The sequence below is a fragment of the Sparus aurata genome, chromosome 17, assembly GCF_900880675.1.
Source record: "Sparus aurata chromosome 17, fSpaAur1.1, whole genome shotgun sequence".
Lineage (NCBI taxonomy): Eukaryota > Metazoa > Chordata > Actinopteri > Spariformes > Sparidae > Sparus > Sparus aurata.
Genome location: NC_044203.1, coordinates 37724151 through 37739346, shown reverse-complemented (window position 1 = coordinate 37739346; position 15196 = coordinate 37724151). Strand labels below are relative to the sequence as shown.

Genomic DNA, 15196 nt, shown 5'->3' with positions numbered 1-15196 from the left:
TTGTAAACGTTATAATTAGCTCGATGTTAGGCCACAGTACAGCTGACCTCATGTACCGACAGGACGGAGAGAAGCTGCTTCACTCACTCACCTCAATAAACAGGTAGAAGCTGAGAAGATGGCGGCGACAGTAAAACTCCATCACAGTCAACAGGACGAACTGCAGCAGTTCATTAAAATATATTCAGAACTGTTATTTCTTGAAAATCTGTTTATTAAATGACAGAAATACAATAATCATCTCAGATATGAAAATGCAGCATGTGAATTCTTCACTGTACTTTCATGCAGTAATTTAAATTTTACATGTTTGGATAGAAAGCTCATTTATTACTCAGACACACGAGTATCATGGAAATATATGTTACAAAAATAAACGTGACTTGGTTCTGAACATGAAGGTTAATCAGGCCGATATCAAAACATTCCTGGACTGTCTGAATGAATAAGGAAACATTATTCATCAACTGTTCCAGTGTATTCAATGATTAATCAATAATATATAGTATGATTGTAAAATGCAGGATATAAAATGTACATGTATGGCTAAAGTGAAATTAATGATAAAGGACTGAAGTTGACCCTGGAAACATTCTGCTGGTTCTGTTCAGTTCTGTGAAACTCGTCTCAACAGGTTTATATTTGACAACTGCACGTCAGTTTCACCTTTGTGATCATTTCACTCTCATCTCCTGAAGTCGAAACATGTTCTTGTCAAAATAACGTGAAAGAACAAATTAAGTTTCATCTTTAAACATTTGGAACAAATTAAAACACCCACACAGAACAGATGACAGCTGGTTGTATTTGTGTTGAACTTGCAGTCCGCTTCATTTTCTGGGCATAAAAATTAAAAACATCTATAAAGATGTTTAAATGTGACGGAGACAGGAAGCCACTGTGTGTGTGTGTGTGTGTGTGTGTGTGTGTGTGTGTGTCAGGAGATCAACTGGAAATTACACCCAAAATATTAAAGGACTATTTCACCTCATTTTAAAAAGACCCAAAACGAGGTGAGGCACAGGCGGGTCAGTGAGGAGGGTTCTGGTTCTCCACATGTTGGTGCTGTTGGTCTTAATATAGTAAATAACCCATCAATAACTCCTTTATGATCCGACATTTAACATTTGGTTACAGACTTCATTTCTTCATATATTAGGGGGAAATCATGAACTTTGAACAAATTCATATTTTTGGGTCGTAATTAACTCAACAATGCTCGAGCAAAGAATTCCTTTAAATTATTGAGATCAATAACCATGAAATCAGATAAATCCAGACAATCCTGTCCTGTAAAATGACTGAGAGTCTAATCTGAGAGTCTTTATATTTGACAAAACATAAAAGCACAATTTCCTCCATAAAACAGTCAATTATAAAATATGAAGTGATTAAGACGAGTGTTGAAATCAGCAGAATATAAAACAGAGTTTGGTGAACAGAAGGAAAACAAACTGTCAGTGTGACGATCAGATGAACTGAACACAAAACCTCTAAAATACAATTCTAAAAAAGTTGAAAAATATAAAACAATATGAAAACACACATCATACACACGAGAGGCGTTGCCGGAACTTTGTCAGGTTGGACTGTCGGCCATGTTTACCCGCCTTAACGCGGTCAACGAGGGGCTTCTGGCAAAGGCTCATGGGAAAGATTTGGCAAAGTGTGTGTGCTGAATGTTTGGTGAAAAACAAACTCACTCAACGAAGAAGAAGACATCTGATTGGACGTGTGAGTTCAGCAGAATGTCTGTGAGCTGACAGTTCTATTGATCGGTATTCTATTGATTACTGATCATTTATTATCACAACAAGCTGCACAGCTGGACGAGTCACAGCTGGACGAGTCACAACTGGACGAGTCACAGCTGGACAAAACTAATTGTAGCCAATCAGATTTGAGGGTCGATGTGTCCAGCAGCAGTCGATCAGCTCCACCTGCTGGACACATCATGACTCTCTGTAGAATTACATAAAACTAGATTTCTATAATTAGAAACAATCTGAAATAAAAACAGTCAAACTTCATCACGTCTAATCAAAGACTAATTTCTCTGCTGCTGTTTGAAGCCGACGGTCACATCGTCCAGTATAAACACATTTTCTCTGTTGAGTGGAGTTTTCATTCACACTTCAGCACAAACTTTCATTTTACCTTCATGAGGCGTCTGAACAGTGAAATAAACACCACGCTGACCTCTGTCAGTGTGACTGCTCAGTGATTGTTTCTTTTTTGTGTGAAATATTGCAAAATTTGCCTCCTCAGGTCACAAAAACTCTTTAACGAGACCATTGGATGAGGACAAATAAAAGAAAACTAACATTATTGTTGCACAATAATGTTAGTTTTCCTTCTCTGAGCCCTCAGGTTTATTCTGGAGCCCGTGTGCTGTCCAGACCTCTCGGCTGGGAACCACTGAGTTATATAAAAACATATTTAGGCATTTAAAGCTTTTAATTTTCACTCAATTTAGGGAATTCATTTACACAACATTTGATTTGTCTCATCAAATAAGACAAAATTACTCCTTAAAATTCTGGATATTCGAGAAAAGAGAAAATCAATATACTGAACTTGTTAAATCATTAAAAAAATAATAAAAATAAACGGCAGAAGATTTAGTGGTTCTGTGGTTTTAGTGTCTCTGCTCTTCTTTTTACATTTACAATTTCTTTAAATCAGGCACAGAACCAGAACCAGAACTCACCTGCTGGTCTCATAGTGTCACACACTGATGGACGCTCTGCACTGTGATCCAGTCGTTACTGAAACATTGATTATATTGACAGTCACAGCTCAGAGCGTCCTCAGTGGTGGAATAAAAACAGGCGTTATACCTGATGTCAGGTCAGCTGTCGCTCACTGAAGCTCCGCCTCCTGTCGTCATGTTAAAGGAATAGTGCGAAAAGTAATATCTGACCTCCGTAGAAAACGCACACATGATCAAACATACAGACTTATTGTGGCGGCGGGTTGAGTTTCTCTTCCTCTGGCTGAGCCGGACCCACCGCCGGGCCGCCGTTACTGGCCTCAGGCTTCCCGTCTTTCTTAAAGGGGAACCCCTTCGTCTTCACAAACATGATGAGGTCAACGGTAAACAGCACCGTCGCAAAGAAACCAAACACCTGCAGGAGGAGAAGACGAGCACATGAACAATCTGAGAGGAAGTTAAGGGAGGTGACTTTAACCATCGAGGAGGAAGAGGAGGAAGAGGAGGGAGTTAATGAAGAAGACGAGGACGTATTAAAAGACAGGAGTGTCAGTGGAGTTCGTCTGTTTTCTTACCACAGCAATGTTCTCGTAAGCCGAGCCGCTGTGGTCTGAAGCAAACACGATGGAGGCGATGAGGAACAACACAGCGATGACACCGGTGTACACAAAGTCCTGCAGAGGAGGAGGAGAAGAAGAACTCAGGACGTTGTCTCGGGTTTACTGCGTGGAAACACACCTGTCACACTTTAGCAGTTTAGAAGTTAGAGATAGAGACTTTAATTGTCATTGTACAAAAATACATGAAATTTCAGGAGCACTCAAGTACTGGGCTCCAAATGTTTAAATAAAGTTTATGTAAAAGAAGTCCATGATGAGTTATTTTGGTGTTGAGTGTGAGTTTGTTCTCATGATAAGATTCCACTCTTATAAAGCTACAGCTGACTGCTGATTGGCTTAGCTTAGCATAAAGACTGGGAGGGGGGAACAGTTAGCCCGGCTCGGCCCAGAGTTCTAAAAGGTCCCAAACACGTTAGATCTTGTTTGTTTAATATTAAAATTGTCCGTCCATAAAACAGCAAGTTGTGATTTTTACATTTTGGCTTCTTTTACATATTTTTCTCTTCAGAAAAGTATTTTCAACTCACTGGAAAAACTATTTTGATTATTTGTGTTGATGTTTAAAGTACTCAACAGAGAAGTAAAGCTATGGTGTTAATATTGATTGATTGATTGATTGATTGCTGATAATTTATGACTCTGGTAAACGTCAAAGTCACTCATAAGAATAGTACTCCAGTAAAGTATCTGACAGTTAAATATCAAAAAGTACAAGTCAAAGTGAATGATATGTGTATACAGTGTATAGTATGGGTGGGCTGATGAGTCATTGTGCTCATTATCAGATATTCAGCACAGAATTGTTTGTTTTTTATTATTTCTATTGTTATCTGCACATTAACTTCTAACTGAAGATTTCAAATAAATAGGAAGTATGAAAACTCCAACTTGTACTCGAGTAAATGTACTTCGTTACATGTGATCATGTGATAACAGCTGTCTGCCTGCAGGTGGCAGCACTGCGCCGCAGCACCTGCAGCCTGCCGGGAATTCATTCGTAGAAGAAGAAAAACGGCGCATGCTAGCTGCGTGCTAACATGCTAGTTCCGCTGCCGTGGCCATGAAACAACAGTCGTCGGTGATTAACGGCTCGTTTTAACGTTTCCCGGCCGGTTTTTGTCCGCTCGCCGCGGTGACGATGCCGTGGAGGTGCTGTGTTCCCGGATGTAAAGGCTACGACGAGGCCAAGTCGATGGGGGTCGTGTTCCACGGGTTACCGACCCGGGACCCGCCGCGCTGCCGGACCTGGCTCCGAGCGATCCAGAACCCCAGACTGCACGAAAACATCCCGGTGTCCAAGTACAGCGGGGTGCGAGTGTGCAGCCTCCACTTCAGACCCGAAGACTACGAGGAGGACTTCAAGGCGAAGATACTCAACATCCCGCCCAAACCGATGCTGAAGAGCGGCGCGGTGCCGTCGGTGTTCCCCGGGAGACCGCACGGAGAGCCGGGCAGCACCGGGACATCTCCGCCCGCTCCGAAGAGAAGCAGAACACAGGTAGAGCTCCACCGAGTGAGCTGTATTCACTCTGGCTGTGCTTTATGCCGCTGTTTGGGTCGGTACCAACACATTAACCTGTTCATTTAAACACGACCAGCTCACTAACTGAGTTACAGGATGCAGCGGAGCGGGCCCTCCATGTGACGTCACCATCAGTTAATACGATCATTAACTCTATCGTCATTAAACACATGTGACGTAGTGTTGGTATGTTGTCATCAGTAGGACATGCAGGGTTCTGAAAACAGATTTTTATCATGTTGGTTAAAAAGGTGCAAAGACTCAGAAGTAGCTTCCTGTCAGAATCAGCTGATCCACAGAGGATCAGGTAGATCAGCTGGCAGTGCAGCTATAGTGGTTCCGACTCATTTGTTCAGACTTCACCTCGACCCTCCCGCCTGTTGTCAGAGGAACTGCAGATCAGAACACATGACCCGGGCCTGACTGTCTGCTTGTTTTGTTCACAGCCGGCTGGTGGAGCTGCAGGAAGCTCCTCACAGTCGCCTCCTGCAGCAGCAGCGTCCGATGAAAGCTTCTGCATCGTGGTGTCGGTCGACCCGCTGGACGACAGCTTCCACTCGGAACCAGAGTTCACCTCCATAATCTCCGATGAGTCTGATGAAGACATGGACAAGGACTGTACGATTGTTTACAACCAGAACCTGATGGAGCTGTTCAGGACGTGTCAGACGTGTGGACAGCCCATCGTGGAGAAGGAGGTGTTCCACTCGGGCGCACAGATGAGGGTGAAGTGGAGCTGTGACGGAGGACACTCTGGTACCTGGAAGTCTTCTCCTCACCTGAGAGATGTGCGTCCATGAAACTCACCTGCTGCTTCTTTTCACTGGACTGACATTTATACAGACGTATTTAAACACTGAGGTGCAGACGCTGCCTGTCACCTGCTCCCAAATGGTCCAGACTGGTGCTGGTCCGTGGTGTCCTTGTTCCAACACTTAGTTGAGACCCGGGTCACTGACGCTGGTGACGGCTGTGATGCTGTGGAGCCAATCTGCTTCATAAGAGGACTCCTGAGCTGGACTCACAGCTGATGTGGTCCCAACACACAGCGGCCCGTCAACAACAACCTTCCTGACATGAAACACCAGTGCAACACCCGGCGCACACTGAGGTCAGTATACTGGGTCCCTGCAGGCGCTGGAAACACCTGCAGTCACCTGAAACTTAACGTGCTGTTGAACCAGCTTTCAGTTTCATGTCTAACTGCATTACTTTGATATTAGATGGTTTTATAAAAGACAGAAACAGACAGGAAGCAGCTGCCGCCAAAATAAAGTCAAGTAGAATCTGATCGCTGTTTGTTTGTTGATAGTAATCAATTATTTCTGTACATTTAAACTTTCATATTTAAATTAATTTCACATCGTGTTTCATCAAACCTGCAAAGTGTGTTTTTATGATGCTTCAGATTATTAAATGTGCTGCACAGGAAAAGTTTCAAATATTGATCAGTGATGATGATCCAGTCTGTCTGTGTTCTCTTTGTAGGTGACCCGCTTTCAAAAGATCCAACAAGTGTGAGAACGGACACAAACCACAGTGTTACCAGTCTGAGCTTCGCTGGTCCAGCAGAACCGCCGCACACGGCAGAACCGCTGCACACGGCAGAACCGCCGCACACGGCAGAACGAGCCGTCAGCAGCTGTGTTTCTATGAAGAGTTTAAGATTTAGACATTTTATGGAAACAGCAAAACTCAAAAAAACCTCTTCTAAGTTTGTTCACTGGCTTGAGGTGGTTGTTGTCTTGAATCAGAGTTAAAGTGTTTGACAGAAACAGATTTGCTGAATAAACTGATCAGCTGTTTTCTCTGTCGTCTGCGGACAACACGCCACATGGTTGATGTTAGCTGACATGCAAGAACAATTAAAACCTGCCTGTCGACTCATTCTGGTCTCTAGTTTGTTTCTGTTTCCTTCTGCAGCCTGAGCCGCTCCGTCCTCTGACCAGGTTACACTTTCAGTTCATTCTCTCAGAACAGACACCAGATTCACTATTTGACATTTTTTGCAAACTTTCTAAAGTTCTCTTGAAACTCGCTGCCCGCTTTATGGAAACATGGCTACTGTTCCCACAGACGAATATTAATATATGAATATTGATTAATATCTATAATTAATATCTATTAATCTGTTTATTATTGTTCAGTCCCTAAAATGTCGATCAGTGTTTCGTCCTCCACTCAAACATTGTCAGTTCTTTCTCACAGAGGAGGAAAGAAACCAGATTTAACAAGCTGACATCAGAATGAAGACTGTTTTCCTTAAAAAACATTCAAACTGATCAATAAATAATAATTATTGGTGATCAAATTCTTTCTCCTCTGGTATCTTAGTGGATCTATAGACCTTTATTCTGGAGGGACATCAGAGATAATGACGTCCTCAGGAAGTGACGTCACACTGAATGATATTAATCTGTAAACCGCTGAGAAACTGAAACACAATCACCTCCATTAGAGCTGAAACACTGTTTTTACCCTTAAATAAAGACAAATGTTGGTGACTTTAAAGCTGCTGATTGGTTGTTAATGTGATCTTTTAACCGTCAGAAAGTTGAACAGCGTCTGTTTATGATTGATTCATTATTTCAGTAAAATTATAAATATTCTGGCCTCAGATTCTGAAAGGAGATTTAAAGTTTAATGATTAATTATGAATATCATGTAACAGATTAATGGAGGATGAAAATAATCATCTGTTGCTGGACAGGCAGGTGAGCCGTTTCATCCTGTTTCCAGTATTTATGCTAAGCTAAGCTAAGCTAAGCTAATCAGCTGCAGCTGTATGTTGAGACATGAGAGCAGAGTCAGTGTGAACATGTGACCCTCAGAGAGGAAGAAGGAGAGTTAAAGCTGTTCAGGTGAGCTCTTACCAGGCTGGGCCAGCAGGTGATGCCCACCCGGGTGTGCAGGACGGTGGAGAGGAGGATGAGGAGCAGCAGGGTGAAGAGGAAGGCCGTGCAGCTGACGAACTCAAAGAAGTAGAGAGAGGAGCAGTTGACGCAGCTGCTGACCACCTCCTCCAGGATGAAGGCCACGAAGGAGAACAGCTGACGGAGACACAGACGTCAGATTATCAGCGTGTTTCAGTCCGACGGGTCAGAACTCATTAATGAGAACATCCAGGAAACACCCACACAGCCAGCTGATGCTCACAGACAACATGCACATCATCACCTGTTCAACTCAGCACGTGACCAAGACCGTCCATATATGGACTCACCTGACTCAGCACAGGTGAGTCCCAACATACATTATTACTCATAATAGACAACATGAGTCCAGTGGCTGCATGTTGAAGACGTCACACAAATTCCAAGTGAGGAAGTCAAAGAAAGAGTAAAAGTAAAAATGAACCCTGTGCAGACTGGTGTGTGTGTGTGTGTGTGTGTGTGTGTGTGTGTGTGTGTGTGTGTGTGTGTGTGTGTGTGTTGGACCAGTATGCTCTCAGTGGGAGTTGCTGACTCAGGGACTGTAGTGGGCGTGTCTGGACCGCACTGAGCTGAGTCAACAGGAAGAGGAAGGAGCAGCCGGCCCACCCCCACCCTGGAACATTTAATGGTACGATCCAACAGAGAACACAGCAGCGGTCTGGACCTTAAATCCAGTTATTAAAAGGCTGAAAAACTGATATTTCAACAAAACTCTGCTGTCACAATGTCTGATCCCAGTTGTAGTAAAGTAATGTAACTACTCAGAGTAACTGTAACTGAACCCTGGACGTCTTCACTTGAAGGCTGAAGTTCATCGCTTTGTATTAAATCTTATGTTTAATGAACCGTCTGACTTCAGGCCGACACGTCTCCACCCTCTGCTGCTCTGCACAGTGTAACTAAGTACAGTACAAGTACCTCTAACTGGGACTACTCCACTACACCTCAGAGGAAATCTTAGTCCTTTTACTCCACATACTACAGCTTTAGTTACAAGTTACTTTACTGTGTCAAAGTACCAAGAATCATCCTTCAAAATCGTCTCAATATCGACATATTTAGTCAAAAATATTGTAATTTGATTTGTGGAGATGTCTGATTATCCAGATGAATATGTTGTGAGTGTGTTGTGACGTCACGTCTCTCAGCCCTGTGAATAGTATTCAGTGTAACACTTCAGTATTTTGTTGTTGTGGTGGTTGAATAACGCTGCAGGACTTCTGCTTCCTGTCTCAGACTGAAGCAGGAGCACGACGGCCCAGACCGGAGCTGAAGGAGGCTGAAGAGCTGCAGAGATCTGATGCTTCATCACTTTGTCACGTTCAGACGTGTGGAGCGTTAAACACACGAGAAACACACATGTAGTTTGTGTCTTCTCCGTCTGTGCTGTGGTGAAGCTCTAGACGGTGTTTGTCTCTGCTCTGGGTTTTACAGTCAGAATGCTGTGTTTAAAACTGAACGTCAGCTCGTAAAAAAGTCTTTGTTTCCTTCAGACGGAGACAAACCCTGAACCACAGAGCTAAAATAAGATCAGCTGACATCACGCTGCTCTTATAAACACTGGAGCTGCAGAGCAGCCGGCTGAAAACATTTAGGATCCATTTCTCCTCTGGAGAACACGGAGCTGCACACAGTGTCCAACACCTGCAGCGCACAGTGTCCAACACCTGCAGCGCACAGTGTCCAACACCTGCAGCGCACAGTGTCCAGCACCTGCAGCGCACAGTGTCCAACACCTGCAGCGCACAGTGTCCAACACCTGCAGCGCACAGTGTCCAGCACCTGCAGCACACAGTGTCCAACACCTGCAGCACACAGTGTCCAACACCTGCAGCACACAGTGTCCTGCACCTGCAGCACACAGTGTCCAACACCTGCAGCACACAGTGTCCTGCACCTGCAGCACACAGTGTCCAACACCTGCAGCGCACGGCGTCCAACACCTGCAGCGCACGGCGTCCGGCACCTGCAGCGCACGGCGTCCGGCACCTGCAGCGCACGGCGTCCGGCACCTGCAGCGCACGGCGTCCGGCACCTGCAGCGCACGGCGTCCGGCACCTGCAGCGCACGGCGTCCGGCACCTGCAGCGCACGGCGTCCGGCACCTGCAGCGCACGGCGTCCAACACCTGCAGCGCACGGCGTCCGGCACCTGCAGCGCACGGCGTCCGGCACCTGCAGCGCACGGCGTCCAACACCTGCAGCGCACGGCGTCCGGCACCTGCAGCGCACGGCGTCCGGCACCTGCAGCGCACGGCGTCCGGCACCTGCAGCGCACGGCGTCCGGCACCTGCAGCGCACGGCGTCCGGCACCTGCAGCGCACGGCGTCCAACACCTGCAGCGCACGGCGTCCGGCACCTGCAGCGCACGGCGTCCGGCACCTGCAGCGCACGGCGTCCGGCACCTGCAGCGCACGGCGTCCAACACCTGCAGCGCACAGTGTCCGGCACCTGCAGCGCACGGCGTCCAGCACCTGCAGCAGGCCAGTGTTGAATGTCTCGTCAACACCTGACCCACCAACATGGACTCAACATGTTGGTGTTAATGTGAAGCTCCTGAGTCACACGGCTGGTCCGCTTCAAAACGACAGAGGAGGAAACAGCACCACATCCTACATGTCCCATGATGCACCTGACTGTCAGACAGGATGAACACAGGAGGTGAAATCTTCACTCTGCTCTTCTGCAGTTCACCTCGTTTTCCAAAGTGTTCTACTTGATGTTTAGTTTGTTGCACACAAACTTCAATATCATTAATTGATTTGTTTTATGAGCTCATTTCTCTTTTCAGGACGAAGCAGAGCAGCAAAGTTTGAGGCCGAGACATGAGGACGAGGAGCGATCCACACGGAGGACTTTATAATATTCAGTCATAGTTCAGAGAGCAGGAGCATTAACGACTACTGCCACTCAACTGATCCAGAGACGTTCAGACGTAACGCTCACACATCAGAGGCCTCAGCAGGACGTTTCAGAGTCGTCCAGCACATCCTCTTTCTGTCCCACACTCACCGCAGCCGGCGGCCTGCAGGCCGGATGCAGCTCGTCCTGCCGACTGTTAACTGTTGCAACAGCCGAGGGTCAGCTGGTCTGAGATCTGCCAACGAAGCTCTGCAGCACTTTCACTTCCCAAAGTGCAGCTTCCTGAAGAGCCGCTGCAGTCACACAGGGGTCACACACACACACACACACACACACACACACACACACACAACACACACACACACACACACACACACACACACACACACACACACACACACACACACACACACACACACACAGACACACACACACTAACCAGCTCTGTATAAACTGACAAGGTTTAATCTGTGTTTCATTTAAAGAAACGTGGTGAAACAGTGAATGAGTGATTCTTTGTTTCCTCGTGTTTGTCTGATAAACGTCTTCACTGGATCAACGAGCTGCAGGCAGGAAGTCAGACGGAGACGGACATGATGATGTTTGAGGCTGAGAACTTAACCCTGACAATGTCCAGTTTAATCCTCTTCAGCTGTGTGATAATTTAATAATAATAATAATGTGATCATCGTCTTTGTGACATCTGGATTTATTTGGATCAGACTGATATTAAAAATAAAGATTAGCTGGAACCATAAAATGAACTTTATTATTTCAAAAACAATGAACTTTTTTTGGAAACAGGTTCATTAATTAAAGAACTAACAAACGATCTCTGTTGTGTGTTTTATATCTGAGCTTTGGACAGAACCAGACGAGTGAAGACTCTTTAAAGATCATTCGATGTAATTAAATAAATGATCTCCAGATGAACTAAAGCTCAGATGATCATCAGCTGCAGCTCAGCCTTCAGTCACCACGGTGATGACGGGGATGGAAACACGACGTCCTGCACTGAGACTTCATCCTCTCTAATCGCCTCTCACATTCTCCTCAGTTTGTGTTTGTTAAACTTTTGCAGAAAATACAAATGACATTTTGTTTTGCTGCGTTTCTCTGCAGCTGCTACAGGAGTGTTTGTTCTGGTCTGAGATCAGTTCTTCTGCAGCCTCTCAGCTGGTTTACTGCTTTAACAAAGTTTCCTGAGGAACATTCAGCGGAATATCAAATGTGTTTCTGATGTTTCCCCTGTGATTACTCACAACAGCACTCTGTTAACAGACCACACACTGGGAGCTGTGGTTTCCTCCTGTTAGCAGGTCTGAGGCCGGTCTGACTGCTCTCAGATCAGTCGGCTTGTATTTTGTGTATAAACCAGGTTCACACTCATCTGTCCTGTGTTTCGTGTTTCTGAGAGCATCGACCTGCAGATGTGTAAACCACATTCATCATCGGATGAGACTGCAGTGTTTTCCACAGATTAGACTTTGATGCATTTGTTTTTTGCAGTGTTGTAAAGAAGAAGTCTCACTTGAGTAAAAACACAGATATGTTGTTAAAATATTACTTTGGTAAAAGTGAAAGTCAACTGTACGATTATTGCTCAAGTAAAAGTCTTTAAGTATCTGATGTTAAACGTGCTTCAGCATCAGATCTACAAGTGAATGATACATTTATTTAAATGTTTGATTTTCAACATGTTTGTGATACTTTGGCTCTGATGCAGAAACCTGCTGGTGACATCACAGCAGCGCCGTCCACCATTACTACAGTCAGCGTGTCTTCATGATGAGCTCAGACTCTCACTGGTTACCTGTGACTGTACAAACAACAGGGCGATGCTGTGTTGGCGCAGCGGTCTGAAACACTTCAGGACGTTTGAACTCACCACTTCAACAACTTTGATCCCAAAGCGGATTTTATCCAGATTGTCTGATGGCACCATGAACCAGGAGTCTTTTGGGTTCGGCGCCGTCGTTGGGGAGTAAACTTGACTCGCCATGATGAAGCTGCAGAGAGACACCAGAGTTATTCTGACAGAATCACACCGACACTGGACAGAAGAACCAGCAGCAGCACCAGCTCCAGACCAGGTCAGCCTCAGGAGCAGAATTACAACATTATTGCGAAACATTGCAAATATATGCAAAAATCACCTGCAAAAATTCAAAGTGATGACTAATGCAATAATATAGTTTCCACTTGTATTCTTATTTAGACCTTTTCTCACCTTTTCACTATTAACTGACATGACAGCAGCAGCAGTACATGAACACTGCTGTCACGTCCTGCAGGACACTGACGCTGTGAGTGTCTGTTAACGGCTGCGTGACATTAAAGACTCAGAGTGAAAGTGAAACCGAGCAGACAGGTGAGTCCAGGTGAGTGAGTGAACTCAAACACTGATCAGAGATATTTATACAGGTAAATAAACTGACTTACATCCTGTGGACCTTCTGTCACCAGATGGTCTCTGACACGCCTCTGTCATCTCTTGAAACACCGGACTTCATTTAAAGTTTAGTTATTTAATGATTACGAGCTCACAGACGGACACAGAACCACTGCAGGACGGGACTGGAAGCTTTCCCGTGAACAGATGTGTGTTCTAGTGAATTCGGCATATGCTTTATCTAACATTCCGCAGTTTATTATACGAATATCTCATCTTTTATAAGTCACTTCAAACACTTTCCGCTGTACATCTTGCTGGAAAATCTTCAAAGGAAATATGACGAGAACAACTCTGACAGATGAGCTGATGTTTACTAACCATAACCCTCTGTAGAAAACATAAACAGGCTTCATGCCGTGTTTCCTTCACAGAAACATCTTTTTCTAAATTGACTGGATTTTGAATGGAGGTTGGTGTGGTGCTTTCCTCCGCAGGAAGGAGCGAACAGACGTGTTGGCTGTTTGGCCTAAAATCTGCTAAACTTTCCCGCTGAAACAGGAAGTTAGTCTGCAGGTAAAAGATAATAAAAGTTGGATGTTTCAGGAACAAACTCACCGCTCAGGTTTCTTACAGGTCGATGAAAAGTAAAGTGTCCAGTTGTGAAGTTAAACTTCAACTTGTCTTTTTGTTTCTCCTCTGCCGAGCTGACTTTAGGCCAACTTCCGCGTTTATTCTGTCGCTTTATTCTGTCAAGGCAGCCGGAAGGACTGCAGCTTCCGGCTCAAACCTTCAAATTAAAATGAAAAGAGTTTCATGTACAAAGAAAGAAAGAAAGAAAGCTTTAGTATATACTGAGTTATAAAAGGTAACCGTCTGATCGCCAGTAAACACAGGTACATCTCAAAAAATTAGAATATCATGAAAAAGTTGAGTATATTTTGTCATTCATTTCAGAAAGTGAAAACCAAACATTATAAAGATTCATATCACATAGAGTGAAACATTTCAAGCCTTTATTTCTTGGAATTTTGATGATTATGGCTTACAGCTAATGAAAACCCAAAATTCAGTGTTTGAATATTACATAAAACGAATAAAAAAAAGGATATTTTAAACAGAAATGTCAGGTTTGGCCCCCTTTTGCATGATTACTGCTTCAGTGCAGGGTGGCATGGAGGCCATCAGCCTGTGGCACTGCTCAGGTGTGATGGAAGCCCAGGCTGCTTCGTCAGCGGCCTTCAGGTCATCTGCATTGTTGTTCTGGTGTCTCTCATCTTCCTCTTGACAATGAATCTATATAATGTTTGGTTTTCACTTTCTGAAATGGGTGACAAAAAATATTGAACTTTTTCCTAATTTTTTTAGATGTACCTGTACAATATTTTACATTCATGTTCAGTTTTTCTCAGCAAATAAATATTTAATATTTAATATTTAAAACTCTGGTCATAACTCAAAGTCTCTACGCACTTTGGTTTTATACAATCTGTTCACCGCACCTTATATTTCATCTTGCACTACAATTACTCTGCTTATTTATACATTTTTATGTATTTTGTACATTTTGTATACTGTTTTACTTTTTTCTATTGCTATTTAATATGTCTAGGTTGTTTCTCTTATTTCATTGTGTTGTTATTGTCTCTGTGTATAATGCTGCTGCTACACCGGAATTTCCAGCTTGGGATCAAAAAAATATATCTATCTATCTATCTTTAACATTAACAGTCAATATTTCACACAATGTGATCGTGTAAAATTAATCGTTGAAGAGATCATATTTTCCTCAAAACACACTGGACCTCCCAGTCCAGCAGGTACATTACTGAAGAACAAGTCCTTTTACTTGAAGTATTAAGTAGCCTGAAAAGGAAATACTCCATAAGTAAAGTAAAAGTACTACAAAGTTGTATTTAAGTACAGTATCTGAGTGAATGTACTTCATTACTTTCTCCTACTGGATATGATACAGTTGTTCCTAACACACAAGCTTTCATTCATTCAAAATATATGTTGTCATATTTTTTTATGTTTCTAAATTTGGACAGTTTATGTGTTTATGTGTCAAATGAAGATTTCCGTTCCGCAGTTTAAGTGTGTGCTTTTATTGTGAAATAAACCAATATTATTTCCGTTGTATTTTATTTTGGTAG

The 15196-nt window shown here is 43.8% G+C and overlaps 2 protein-coding genes across 2 annotated transcripts; one reads left to right on the top strand and one right to left on the bottom strand.

Annotated features, from left to right (window-relative positions):
* Positions 1 to 193: 193 nt before the first annotated feature.
* On the bottom strand, positions 194 to 13798 carry LOC115567329 (CKLF-like MARVEL transmembrane domain-containing protein 6). Its single transcript, XM_030393787.1, has 5 exons — positions 13659 to 13798; positions 12537 to 12657; positions 7729 to 7905; positions 3289 to 3387; positions 194 to 3128 (listed from the first exon to the last, which is right to left on the bottom strand). Exons 2-5 carry the CDS (start codon positions 12648 to 12650, stop codon positions 2961 to 2963), a joined length of 558 nt encoding a protein of 185 aa, XP_030249647.1. The 5' UTR covers positions 12651 to 12657; positions 13659 to 13798; the 3' UTR covers positions 194 to 2960.
* Positions 4321 to 6743, top strand: LOC115567328 (THAP domain-containing protein 7-like). The gene is made up of 3 exons (XM_030393786.1): positions 4321 to 4831; positions 5302 to 5966; positions 6344 to 6743. The coding sequence occupies exons 1-2, from the start codon at positions 4472 to 4474 to the stop codon at positions 5653 to 5655; spliced, it is 714 nt and encodes a 237-aa protein (XP_030249646.1). The 5' UTR covers positions 4321 to 4471; the 3' UTR covers positions 5656 to 5966; positions 6344 to 6743.
* Positions 13799 to 15196: the final 1398 nt, after the last annotated feature.